The 12,357-nt window shown below is 58.5% G+C and overlaps 1 protein-coding gene across 11 annotated transcripts in view; it reads left to right on the top strand.

Moving 5' to 3' along the window:
* The window catches only part of MORN1 (MORN repeat containing 1), a 47,405-nt gene that overhangs the window by 8,454 nt on the left and 26,594 nt on the right, over nucleotides 1-12,357 (top strand). For all 11 annotated transcript variants that reach the window (XM_027060680.2, XM_027060679.2, XM_053205653.1 and 8 more), the window contains exons 7-8: nucleotides 5,509-5,605; nucleotides 6,752-6,862. In XM_027060680.2, coding sequence (XP_026916481.1) covers nucleotides 5,509-5,605; nucleotides 6,752-6,862 — 208 coding nt within the window. The remainder of the gene's footprint in view (nucleotides 1-5,508; nucleotides 5,606-6,751; nucleotides 6,863-12,357) is intronic.

The following is a 12,357-nucleotide window of genomic DNA, read 5'->3' as shown; positions in this document are numbered from 1 at the left end:
CCCGGGATGCAGACTTGTGTCTCTCCATTTCCTTTTGCTGGGCAGCGTCCCAACCTTCCGGAGTCTTCTGCCCAAGAACCTCGGACACTCCGCCTGCCCCCTGCAGCTCCAAGTGCTGCTGGGACACCCATCCTCCATCGTGCTGGGCGGTGTCCATTTGGGCAGCCCCATCCGCACGTGATGGCAGGGACACGAGCAGCCACCTCCCCTGCGGTCCAGGCGCTGACCTGACGACACGAGTGGCACACGGGTCCCGGAGGAAGGGCCGGCGCTGGGGTCCGTCCTCTGCCCTCCGGCCCCTTTCTAAGCTGGCTTCCAGCTGGCCGTGCGGACAGACAGACAGACGGACGGACGGGGCCAAAGGAGGAGGGCCGCGTCCAGGAGGGGGTGGGATCAGGCTGCAGCCACAGGGCGGCCTCAGGGCCCTCACTCGCAGCTGCCAGGATGCCTTTCGGACCGCCACAGAGTCCTCGCACAGTCTGGCGCCGGGCCTGGCCGATGAGGAAGGCGCGGGCTCCCGGGTCCAGCACGGGCCTCTCCGGGTGTAGGGACACCTCCCGCCCGACCTCTGACCTCCGGGCATCGGGAGTCACCCGGTAATCGGTGATCGGTAGACACGGAGCCGCCGCAGGGAGCGGGGCGCCACCCCAAGGCGCGTCTCCCGTGAGGGTGTGGGCGACCCCCTGGGCCCTCGCAGGGAAGGAGTCGGCCCTCTTGAAAACGATCTGTGTATCTCGTGAGATACCCCTGACCTGAAACGTACCGTCTTAACCACCAAGCGTGAAGTTCGGAGGTATCAAGCACGTTCACACAGTTGCGCGGCCGTCCCCCCCCCCCCCCCCCGCCGCCCATTTCCAGACCCTTCCACCTTCCCAAACGGACACTCCGCCCCATGAAACACTGGCGCCCACCCCGCCACTCTCTCTGTGTATTTGACCCCCGCGTGTACTGCACGTCCCCGGAGTCCTACGGGGTCTGTCCTGTGGGGACGGGCCGCTGTCATGGAGCACGGTGCCCCCGAGGGCATCTGTGCTCCTCCCTCTTTAGGGCCGGATGATCCTCCACAGCGTGGAGGGACCACGTCGTGTTCGTGCCTCCGTCGGTGGGCACCGGGGTGGCTCCCACCCCTCGGCTCCTCGAGCGCCTGCTGCTGTGCGCGTGGGGGGGGGGGGGGCGCCCAGCCCTCACAGGGCCTGCGCCCGGCTCTGCGGCCGTGGACCCACCAGGGGGACTTCTGGACCGCAGGGTAGCTCACTGCTGGATGTGCGAGGAACTCCTCACGGTTCCCACGGCGGCTGTGCCACATTACTTTCCCACCAGCATCTGTCCTTCTCTGTTCCGGAAAACCTGCCCCGACCAGTGTGGGTACCGTGCACAATAGCGGACGGGGCCTGGGGGCCGATAGCGCTGTGGGGCGAGCCGCACTCCCACGGAGTGGAGGCAGGCCCGAGCTGTTCGCACAGCCGAGAGCTCCCTACCTGTGCGGCTGCAGCGTGGTCCCCACCGGCAGCTGCTGGCTTCCGGGCTGTCCGTGCACATTCGCTGCGTTTCCGTGCTGGCTCTCCCAGAGGGAGGCCTGCTGGTCGGTGCACCTGCCTGCCACAGGGAGCAGGTGGCCGGCCTTATGTGTGTCTTCACCTGCTGGCAGCTCCCCTGCGTCTGCAGGAGCGCCGGGGGCCTTTGTGTCCCCATACCCCCCCTCACAGTCCAGGGATGTGGGGCTGTGACCCCGGGGGGCGCTGCACGCAGGACAGAAGAGGCATCTGGGCCTTTTCGAGCACGTGTGGGAGGAGGGTCTGGGCTGCCGGAGCCATCGCGGGAGCCAACACCAGGCTACGGGCTCCACGTGAGGTTCAGATGTCCACAGACTTCAGAAACGGACGCGGGCAGGCAGCGAGAGCCACCGCTGACACCGTGAAATCCCGGGAACTTACAGCAGGGTCACGGAGGTCAAGCATGACACCCTGTGACCCTGGTGTTCGGGAGACGAGAGTGGGGAGCACACCCATGCCACCGTCATGCCAGCCTGTGCGGTCACTGCCACCCCTGCAGGCCGTCCCGCAAGCCGGGGACACCAGGGCTCCTGGACAGTCGCGGGGCCCGGGCAGGTGGCCCGCGGCCATTTCCTCATATATGACCTGACCCCAGCCACCCCGACCTGGTCTGCGAGCCCGTGACCTCAAAGGAAGTGGTCACCTGCTCCAGCTCCGAGGTTTGGCATGGCGCAGAGACCGCGAATGCCTCTTTGAGTGGCCGCCAGTGTGCCAGGCTGCAGACTCAGGGAGCACCAGGGAGCACGGTGGAGGGGCCGGCACGGAAGCGATAACCATGAAAGCACAGCAGCTTTTCCCTCCGAAAGAAAAGTCGCATCAGTCAAGCAGAGTGCTTCCTTAAATGAGAAGAGAGTCGAGCGCTTGTCTCACACAATTTATCCCCATCACTTGTGGGCACAAGCCACGAATCTCTCGTCCCATTGGCCCCACTCTGTTCAGGGAGGCTCCAAACAGGCGGGTCCCATCCTGTGGAGCCCTGGGCACCCAGAGGTGGGCCCAGCTGCCGAGTCCACAGCAGCACCCTCGGGGTCCTAGGGGAGCCCCGCAGCCACGGCTGACAGGCGTGCCTCACCGTCGTCCCGCGGGACCGTCTCCTAACACTGGACCCCGTTCCCTCGGTCTTTGTGGTGTGGACACAGGCCCCGCGCTTCCTCCCGGGATAGCTCCCACCATGCAGCAGCCCCGGCCTGGGCGCCAGCCGGCTCCCTGGGCGGAGGGAGCCCCCGCCCCGGGTGGAATGCACTCGCCCCTCCTCGTGGGGGTCCAGCCTCCTCCAGGAGACAGTTGTAGGAGTGGTGACTTGTGCTTTGGGCGTGAGTCGGCAGAGAAAGGGCAGGGCTCTCCCAGGTATGATTTATGACATTAATTAGAAAAGGTCCCACGCTGGCTGAGTTGCGTGGCACACCCGAGTGTGCTCGTCCCGGTGTGGTTCTGCACTGAAGCCGCGGAAGCCCAGCTGCCCCGGAGCTGCGGTCTGGGCTCAGGTTCTAGCAGGCGAGTTAAAGGTCGCCGGGGGACAGGGGCGCCTGTGCCCACGGGCCGCCCTCCTCCTCGGAGGCCCTGGGTGTGGAATGACCCGAGAGTCCGATGCTTCCCAGGCAAGGCTGCGCCGGTGCTTGGCTTGGTGGACGGGAGCGCGAGCGGGGACGAGAGGCGGCGGCTGTCGTGGCGGAAATGGCTGTGAGGTGGGCGGGCGTCGGCGACTGGCTCAGCAGCCATCGCGCCATTTGGAGGGCCCTTCGGCCTGTGTCGATTTGGGCCCTGATGCAGCCCCGAGGGAGCCAGGAAGCATTTACAACGAGTATCCACCCGTGGGAGCTGCGGCCCCTGCCTCCAGGAGTCTCGGGTGCCCCCGTGGGCGGGGCAGGGCTACAGGGTTTGGGTCCGTGTGCGGGAGCGTCTGGAGCCCAGAGAGGGAGGTGCGGGCACGGGGCCGGCACCTGGGAGGGCACGTGAGCACATGGCTGGGCTCCAGGGGCCCTGCTCCCATCCCCGCAGGGTGGGGTGACCCACATGCCTGCCCAGGGACAGGGACGAGCACTGCAGGGTGAGGGCAGGTAGCAGGCTTGCCCAGAGCACAAGGGGGCACAGAAACAGCAGCTCTCGCGTCGGTGGGACGGAGGGAGCTGGAGCGACGAGGCCGAGGAAGGACGAGAGGCCGCGGGGCCCCACAGGGAGGTGTCGCTCTGCAAGGCGCAGCCCTCACCTGTGGCCACCACCCCTGCCCCAGCCTCCTTGGGGCCTGACCACATCTTACTGTGTCACCTGCTGCCGCCGGGCCACGGGCCCATGCCCAGAGGTTTCCAGGCGGAAGGGCGCCCGTCTGTTGGGGGCAGTGGATCTGGTGTGGCTCCTGTGGGCTTTTCGTGTGGCCAGCCAGGGGTCTGTCGCCCGAGCTGAAACTGGTAACTCGTCAGGTTTGGGGATGGTGTCGTGAGGGAAAGGGTTTCCCAGCAAGCAGACCGTAACCGGGGGCTCCGGGGGCAGCCACCCTGCCCTCCCAGCGCTGCCCCGACCTCGACCCACGGACCACAGCTCAGCCCGGGACCGCTGCTCCGCTGGCTCCCGCCCAGATCACCTCGCCCGTCACCGTGAGAGAGCGCCGCTGCCCGGCCACGCACACACACACGCAGGCAGACACGCAACACGCTTGCCCGCAGGTACGCACAGAACACGTACGAAGGTAGAAGCGCCCGCGCCCCCGTCCCCACGCGGTACCTGTGCGCTCGGCACCCGCTGATGGTCACTTAGGTGCTCACAAGCGTCTCCGGAGCCGCCCCTGCCGCTGCTGGGTGGGCTTCCCGCCCCGAGTCCAGGACGAGAGAGCAGCGCCCGCGGGCTTGGTCCGGCCCGTCGCCTGCACCCGGGGGCCACTTCCTGGGGGATGCGACCTCAGCCCCGCGTGCACCGAGCATCCCCGAGGTGCAGCCTCGGGAGACCGGGAACGGCCGCAAGGCCGACTCTGCCGCCTGGGTCTCGGGTGGGAGGGACGGCCAGGCCTCGTGGCTGGGCTCGGCCTGCCCCTGCCCACCTGGAGCCCCGGCCCTCCTGTGGCCGCGGCGGTCGGGTCGCCGCCCCTGCCGGGTGCCCGGGGGGCTGCCCGCTGTCCGGAGCCCCGGCCCAGGGGTGAGCCGTGGTCGGACCTCCACCCCTCACGGTGACTTGACTCCAAAGCCCTGGTGCTCGGCGACTCTGTTCCCCAGGCTGCCCGCAAGAGGCTCCTTCCCAGGTTTGGGGTGTCCAAGCTGTACCGGGCTGCAGCCCCCGAGGGCCGTTGCCACGGCCCCGTGGCCCCTCCCGGGGGCCTGAGAGAGGCCGGCGCCGGCCTCAGCTGCGCTGTGTCCCGCGGGGCCCGTGGGCAGCGCCGTCCACACGGGCACCGACCGCGGCCCAGCCCAGGTGGAGGGCAGGGCGGGGGAGCGGAGCCCGATCAGCTCCCACGGAAGGATGCGTGGAACCAAACGTGCCTTCGGCTGAGTTTTCTTCCAGAAGGAGTAATTCGTAGTCAAACAAAGTACCAGCAGGCCCTTGAAGTTTCCCACAGAAGTGACGTAGTTCTTATTCTTCTGCCCTGTTGTGCGTGTGGTTCGGAAAGCGAGGTTTATTGTGAGGGCGGCAGAGTGAGGTGTGCGCCGCGGGGACTCAGCGGGCCCCTCGATGGGCCTGCCCGCTGTCAGGGAGCCCTCCGGCCCACACACATGCGGTGTCCTTACCGAGAGGGTTTCTGTGCCGAAAGGGCCCCCTTTCTGAGCTGGTGTTTCATTGGCATCTTGTACACGTGTCCTTGCTCCCAAACGTCACGGCTTCTTACACTTCGGTCGCAGGGCAGCGTGGCCACACAGCAGCAGCTCGTGATTCCCCGCCCTCGAAGGGTCTCCGGGACCCCGGGCCACCCCCTCCCCCTGCATCACACGTGCCCTCTGTGGATTCTGAGTGCACACGGCTGTCTCTGCAGGGACAGTGGCACGGTGACGTCTTCAGCGGCCTGGGCAGGATGACCCTCTGCTCTGGGGCCGTCTACCGCGGGATGTGGATCAATGGCCACCCGGCGGGTAAGTGCCCACACCCCCCCCTCGGCGTTGCAAGGTCCTCTTGTAAGTTCTCCCTCAGGCGGCCCCAGGCACCGGCACAGGGGAGTTGGGTCAGGAGGTGTTTGGGGGTGATGGTGAAGTTCATCTAGAACCCCAGCCCCTTTAGAAGAAACACATTCCAGTCGGGTTTCGGAAGGGCTCGTGACCGTGACCGGCAGAGGCCCCAGTCCGACCTCGGACAGCCATGGCCCCGCTGTGAGCAGGAGGGTCCCAGCCTCAGAGGGTCCCCGCCCGCAGGGCCCTGGGCACCTGTCCTCCTCCCTGAACTCTCTGCACCGTGACTGGAGCAGAGGGCTTGCAGGGGCCCCTCCCTCTGTTCGCCGGTTCAGGTGACCTCCTGTTAGACTCCAGGACAGAAGTGCCACCCCGGGGGCCAGGGGTCACGGGCTGCAGCTGCTCACTCAGAGCTGACCAGCCACGACCTCAGGTGGGTCCCCAGGGCCCCTTGCAGGGGAGAGGCCGCGAAGGACTCCTCGGTGGGGGCTCAGGTCCTGTGAAGGGGAGTGGCAGCCTAGGTCAGGGGGAGTCTCCTGGAGGGACTCCCGGATCCTTCCCAGCCCCCCAGGGCTCGGGGTTCAGGGGGAAGCAGATGCTGAAAACACTGTCTCCGGCCGCTCAGACCCCAGAGGACGCCCGGCAGATCCAGGAGGTGGGGGCCAGCCTGTGGGTGGGTCGCCCTCCAGGCCAGCTCCCCGGCAGGTGGCCATAGCACCTCGTCCACACACGTGGAGCCCCTGACTCAGACACAAGGCATGCAGGGCCTGAGTCCCAACCAAGCAGAGGATGTGCCGGAACCTTCCACGGTGTACAGACCCAAATGCTGATGAGCCACTTGCTTACAGCCCTTCCCCGTTTGGTGGCCCTCTGCAGTCTCTTCAGTGAACTTGTGGGAATTGCTTAAAAATCAGAGCTGACCCTCAGGGCGGGGTCACAGTCTCGTTCTAGTGATTGCCCAGGTCATTCGGTCAGGTGGCTCTTGCAGGGGATTGACCTCTCCCCACAGAGCTCTGGGAATCGAGGCTGCTGGGCCTGCGTGGGGAGTGTGGGCTCCAGCGGGCGACGTCCCCCGTGCCCCGCTCACCCATGCTCCGCTCTGCTGTCTCCCAGCACAAGCCAGGAAGATCGTGATTCTGGGTCCGGAGGTGATGGACGTGGCCCAGGGGTCTTCCTTCGACTTGAACGTTCAGCTGCAGCAGGACAGCGGGGAAGTTGCCGAGAGTGAGTGTCTGCAGGGTGACGACTGCGTTTTCGGAAGGACAAACAGGCGTCGGGCTCTCAGGGTTAGGGACGAGATGCCACGAGTGGCTTCCGGTACCCGGACACCAGCAGATTCTTTGTTCGGAGGTCCTCGCCACGGGAGCCTCGGCAGACAGGCAGTAAGCACACGAGGCCTCCAGGTGGCGGGCGTGTGCGCGTGTGCAGTGGTTGTGAGCGTGTGCGGTGATCGTGCGCGTGTGGGGTGGTTGCACGTGGGGTGGTTGTGTTCGTGTGCAATGGTTGTGTGCGTGTGGGGTGGTTATGCATGTGCGATGGTTGTGCGCGTGTGCAATGGTTGTGAGCATGTGCAATGGTTGTGTGCGTGTGGGGTGGTTGTGCGTGTGCAATGGTTGTGCGCGTGTGCAGTGATTGTGCGCGTGTGGGGTGGTTGTATGTGCAATGGTTGTGCGCGTGTGGGGTGGTTGTGTGTGTGCGATGGTTGTGCATGTGTGCAGTGGTTGTGCATGTGCAATGGTTGTGAGCGTGTGTGGTGATTGTGCGCGTGTGGGGTGGTTGTGTGCGTGTGCAGTGGTTGTGCATGTGCAATGGTTGTGTGCGTGTACAGTGATCGTGCGCGTGTGGGGTGGTTGTGCGTGTGGGGTGGTTGTGTGCATGTGGGGTGGTTGTGAGTATGTGCAATGGTTGTGCGCGTGTGGGGTGGTTGTGCGTGTGCAATGGTTGTGCACGTGTGCAGTGATCGTGTGCGTGTGGGGTGGTTCTGTACGTGCCCGCGGCCACCGCTCGTCTTATAGGAGGAAGGGTGACTCTACGCACCGCTTGTGTCTGCGGTGGGCGAGTTCCCGTGTCCTCCGTGGGTGATCGGGGAGGGCAGGTCTCCTGTAGCATCTGGGCTGCTTTTTGAGGGACCCAGCGGGGAGCAACGCACAGCGTGGACCAGCTGACCTCCCAAAGCCGGTCCCACCCGTGACCCGGGAGCAGAGGGCGCGGTGCGGAGAGGGCCCCCGCACGGCCACCGGTCCCTGTGCGTGGCCTGGCAGGACCACCACTACTAAAATGCGTGCCTGGGATTCCTAACGTCCGTTAGTTCGCCCGAGTTCGGCGAGCTTTGAGCAGGAAGCCCCCGTGTGCGGCGCGGATCAAAGACAGTCACAACTGGTTTATTTTATTTTATTTTGTTAGGTTTATTTATTTCGAGAGAGAGCGCGTGCGCTTGCACACCAGCAGGGGACGGGCAGAGAGAGAAGAAGGGGGGGACCCCAAGCAGGCTCCACGCTGTCAGTGCAGAGCCCAACGTGGGGGGTCGAACCCACGAACCGTGAGATCATGACCTGAGCTGAAACCAAGGGTCCGACCCTTAACGGACTGAGCCTCCCAGACGCCCCCACAGCTGGTTTATTTTCACAGCTTTATTGTGGTGCCGTTTTTATAGCGTGAAATCTTTGTGCTGTAAGCGATTCGATGATCTTTAGCAAATTCCCGGAGTCGGGCAAGCAGCGCCACGCCGTCTGTTTCGGACCGTGCCTCGCACCTCCTGCCTGCGGCCCCCTGCCCACCCCACCCCTCTCCTCACACCTGCTCTGCTTTTCTGACCGACGCCCTCTGCTGGGGTGCACCCACGTGGCAGTGCTCGGTGCGAGTTTTTGGGTGCCCGTGTGGTCTGTCCCTCGGTTATCCGCTCACGAGTGGGGTCGCCGCGTCACGTGGCAGATTTACGTGTAAATTTTTAAAGAAACCGCCAGGCCGTTTCCCAAAGTGGCCGCACCATTTACAACGCGGTCGGCGGGGCCCGGGCTGGATTTCCCACACCCTGCGCGTGCACAGCCGGCCCGAGCGGGCGTCCGGGGGCACCCCATCTTGGTGCCCCTCTCGGTTCTGACCCACAGTTCACGGCTGACGAGGTGTTGCAGCTTTCCGTGTGTTTATTGGCCACGTGTGTATCTTCTCTAGAGAAATGTTAATCCAAACATGCTGCCTGTTTTTTAAAATTAGGCTGTTCCTCTTCTGGGTTTGAGTTATTGGAGTTCCCGACGTATTCTGAATACGAGTCTTTTTATAGATGCATCTTTGCAAATAGTTTCAGTCTGTGGCTTATCATTTTCTTAATGCTATCTTCTGAAGTACAAAGGGCTTTAATTTTGGTGAAGTCCAATGAGTAAATTTTTTCCTTTGTGGATCATAATATTGGTAACCTGTGTGGGAATTCCTAGCCTGACCCATCAGCCCAGAGCCCGATGCAGGGCTCGAACTCCCGGACCGCGAGATCGTGACCTGGCTGAAGTCGGGCGCTTAACCGACTGTGCCACCCAGGCGCCTCTAATGTTTATTGATTTTTGAGAGAGACAGAGACAGAGCACGAGTGGGGGAGGGGCAGAGGGAGGAAGACACAGAATTCGAAGCAGGCTCCAGGCCCTGAGCTGTCAGCACAGGGCCCGACACGGGGCTCAAACCCGCTAATAGTGAGATCATGACCTGAGCCGAAGTCGGACACTTAGCTGACTGAGCCACCCAGGCGCCCCCAAGATTACCTGTTTCATCCCTAGCATAGTCATTGCGCTGGCATCTACTTCCTATGAAGTAGGAATATGACTATGAATATAGTGACCCCAGCTTTCTCTTAACTAATATCAGCATCTTTATCCAGCCTTTTACTTTTCACCTACTTAAGTCTTTAAAGTGTGCTTTCTGTAGGCAACGTATATCTGGGTCTTGCTTTTTAGTCCGTTCCAACCACATCTATCTTCTAATTGAAATTTTTACTCCATTCACATTTAATGTATTTATTTATATACCAGTTTCAAACTTACCATTTTACTGTTTTCTACTTGCCCTGGCTGGTTTTTTCCCTCTTTAGACTCAATTCCTACCTTTTGTGGGTTGAGTATTGTTTCTGATTCCATCCTATCTCCCCTGTTGGCTTATCAATTCTTACTCCTTGTTTTTTCATTCTAGGGGTTGCTTTAAGGACCACAATTTACATCTTTAACTTATCACAGCCTGCTTCGGAGAGATACCATACTACTTCACATATAACATAAGAACTCTGCAATAGGATATACTTCTTTTTCTGCAATCCCAATGTTTATGCTATTGTTTTTATATGTTATGTATTCATATGTTTAATACACTTCGTAATACATTGTTATTACTTTTGTTTAAACAGTCGTTTATCTTTCAAAGAATACGTAACAAATAAAAAAGGAGATCTTATCAATTTGCCCCTGTAGTTACCATTTCTGGTCCTCCCCATTCTTTTTTTTTTTTTAACGTTTTATTTATTTTTGAGACAGAGAGAGACAGAGCATGAACGGGGGAGGGGCAGAGAGAGAGGGAGACACAGAATCGGAAGCAGGCTCCAGGCTCTGAGCCGTCAGCCCAGAGCCCGACGTGGGGCTCGAACTCATGGACCGCGAGATCGTGACCTGAGCTGAAGTCGGCCGCTTAACCGACTGCGCCACCCAGGCGCCCCTCCCCATTCCTTCTTATAGATACAGATTTCCACCTGGTACCGTTTTCATCTGCCTGAAGGACTTAGCCTTTAACATTTGTTGTCCTATGTGCTTTCTGGCAATTAATTCTTTCCACTTTCATATGTCTGGAAACATCTTGATTTTGCTTTCATTTCTCATAGGTATTTTCACCAGGTATAGAATTCTGGTTTACCCTCCAGCAGGACAGTGGTGCTATTCCATTGGCTTCTTGTCTATGCTGTTTCCAAAGAGAAGTCTGCTGTCGTCTGTATCTGTGTTTTCTCTGTACAAACTTGCTTTTGCCCTGGCTGCTTTTAGATTTTCTCTTTTTTTTTTTTAATTTAATTTATTTTTAAAAATTTACACCCAAATTGGTTAGCATATAGTGCGACAATAATTTCAGGAGTAGATTCCTTAGTGCCCCTTACCCATTTAGCCCATCACCCCTCCCACAACCCCTCCAGCAACCCTCTGTTTATTCTCCATATTGAAGAGTCTCTTATATTTTGTCCCCCTCCCTGTTTTTATATTCTTTTTGCTTCCCTTCCCTTAGTTCATCTGTGTCTTAAAGTACTCATAAGAGTGAAGTCATATGATATTTGTCTTTCTCTAATTTCTCTTAGCATAATACCCTCTAGTTGCATCCAGGTTGTTGCAAATGACAAGATTTCATTCTTTGTCATCGCTGAGTAATATTCCATTGCATATACATACCACATCTTCTTTATCCATTCACCCAGCGGTGGACATTTGGGCTCTTTCCATACTTTGGCTATTGTCGATAGGGCTGCTATAAACATGGGGGTGCATGTGTCCCTTCGAAACGGCACGCCTGTATCCCTTGGATAAATGCCTAGTAGTGCAATTGCTGGGTCGTAGGGTAGTTCTATTTTTAATTATTTGAGGAACCTCCGTACTGTTTTCCAGAGTGGCTGCACCAGTTCGCATTCCCACCAACAGTGCAAGAGGGTTCCCGTTTCTCCACATCGTCGCCAACATCTGTTGTTGCCTGAGTTGTTAATGTTAGCCATTCTGACAGGTGTGAGGTAGTGTAAGATTTTCTCTTTATCACTGGTTTGAGCAGTTTTATTTTTTATTTTTGTTAACATTTTTTAATGTTTATTTTTGAGAGAGAGACAGAGAAACAGAGTTGCAAGCAGGGGGAGGGGCAGAGGGAGAGGGAGACACAGAATCCAAAGCAGGCTCCAGGCTCCGAGCTGTCGGCACAGAGCCCGACGCAGGGCTCGAGCTCACAAACTGCAGGATCATGACCTGAGCCAAAGTCGGACGCTTAACCAAGTGAGCCACCCAGGCGCCCTGAGCAGTTTTATTTTTGAAGTGACATGGTATAATTTTCTTCATGTTTCTTGTGCTTGGGTCTGTTGATTTTCTTGCATCTGTGGGTTTATAGTTTTCATCAAATTTTGGGATTTTTCAGCCTTTATTTCCTCAAATAATTTTCCATCACTGCTTTTTCTTCCCCTCTTTTAGAGGCTCCATTACCCATATATAAGGCCATTTGAAGTCGCCTCACTGTTCATGGATTCTTTTTCCCCTTCCCTCTTTCTCCCCTCTTTTTCTTTACCTTCCTTTTTTATTTATTTTTTCTTTTTTCCTTTTTCCTCTTGGTATTTCATTTTGGGCAGTTTCTGTAGCTATGTTTTCAAGTTCATGAATCTTTTTTTTTTTTTTTTGCAATGTCTAATCGGCCATTGATCACATACAGTGTATTTTTTATCTAATAGTTTTTATTTCTAGAAGTTCAACTTTGTTCTTTTTATATCTTCAGTGTCTCTACTTATCTTTTGAATGCACGGAGTCCAGTTATAGTAATAACTTTGAAAAAGTGTCCTTTCCTGCCAATTCTAACATCTGGGTCAGTTCTGGGTTGGTTTCATTTGACGGTGTTCCCTCCTCATTATGGACCATACTTTTCGTCATTCTTCGCCTGGTCATCTTTGACTGGGTGCCAGACGTTGAAAATTTACCATTTGGAGGCTGGATATTTCTGTGTTCCCATAAGTACTC

The sequence above is a fragment of the Acinonyx jubatus genome, chromosome C1, assembly GCF_027475565.1.
Source record: "Acinonyx jubatus isolate Ajub_Pintada_27869175 chromosome C1, VMU_Ajub_asm_v1.0, whole genome shotgun sequence".
Lineage (NCBI taxonomy): Eukaryota > Metazoa > Chordata > Mammalia > Carnivora > Felidae > Acinonyx > Acinonyx jubatus.
Note: the sequence above shows the minus strand (reverse complement) of the source record. Positions and strands in the feature narration are given on the sequence as shown.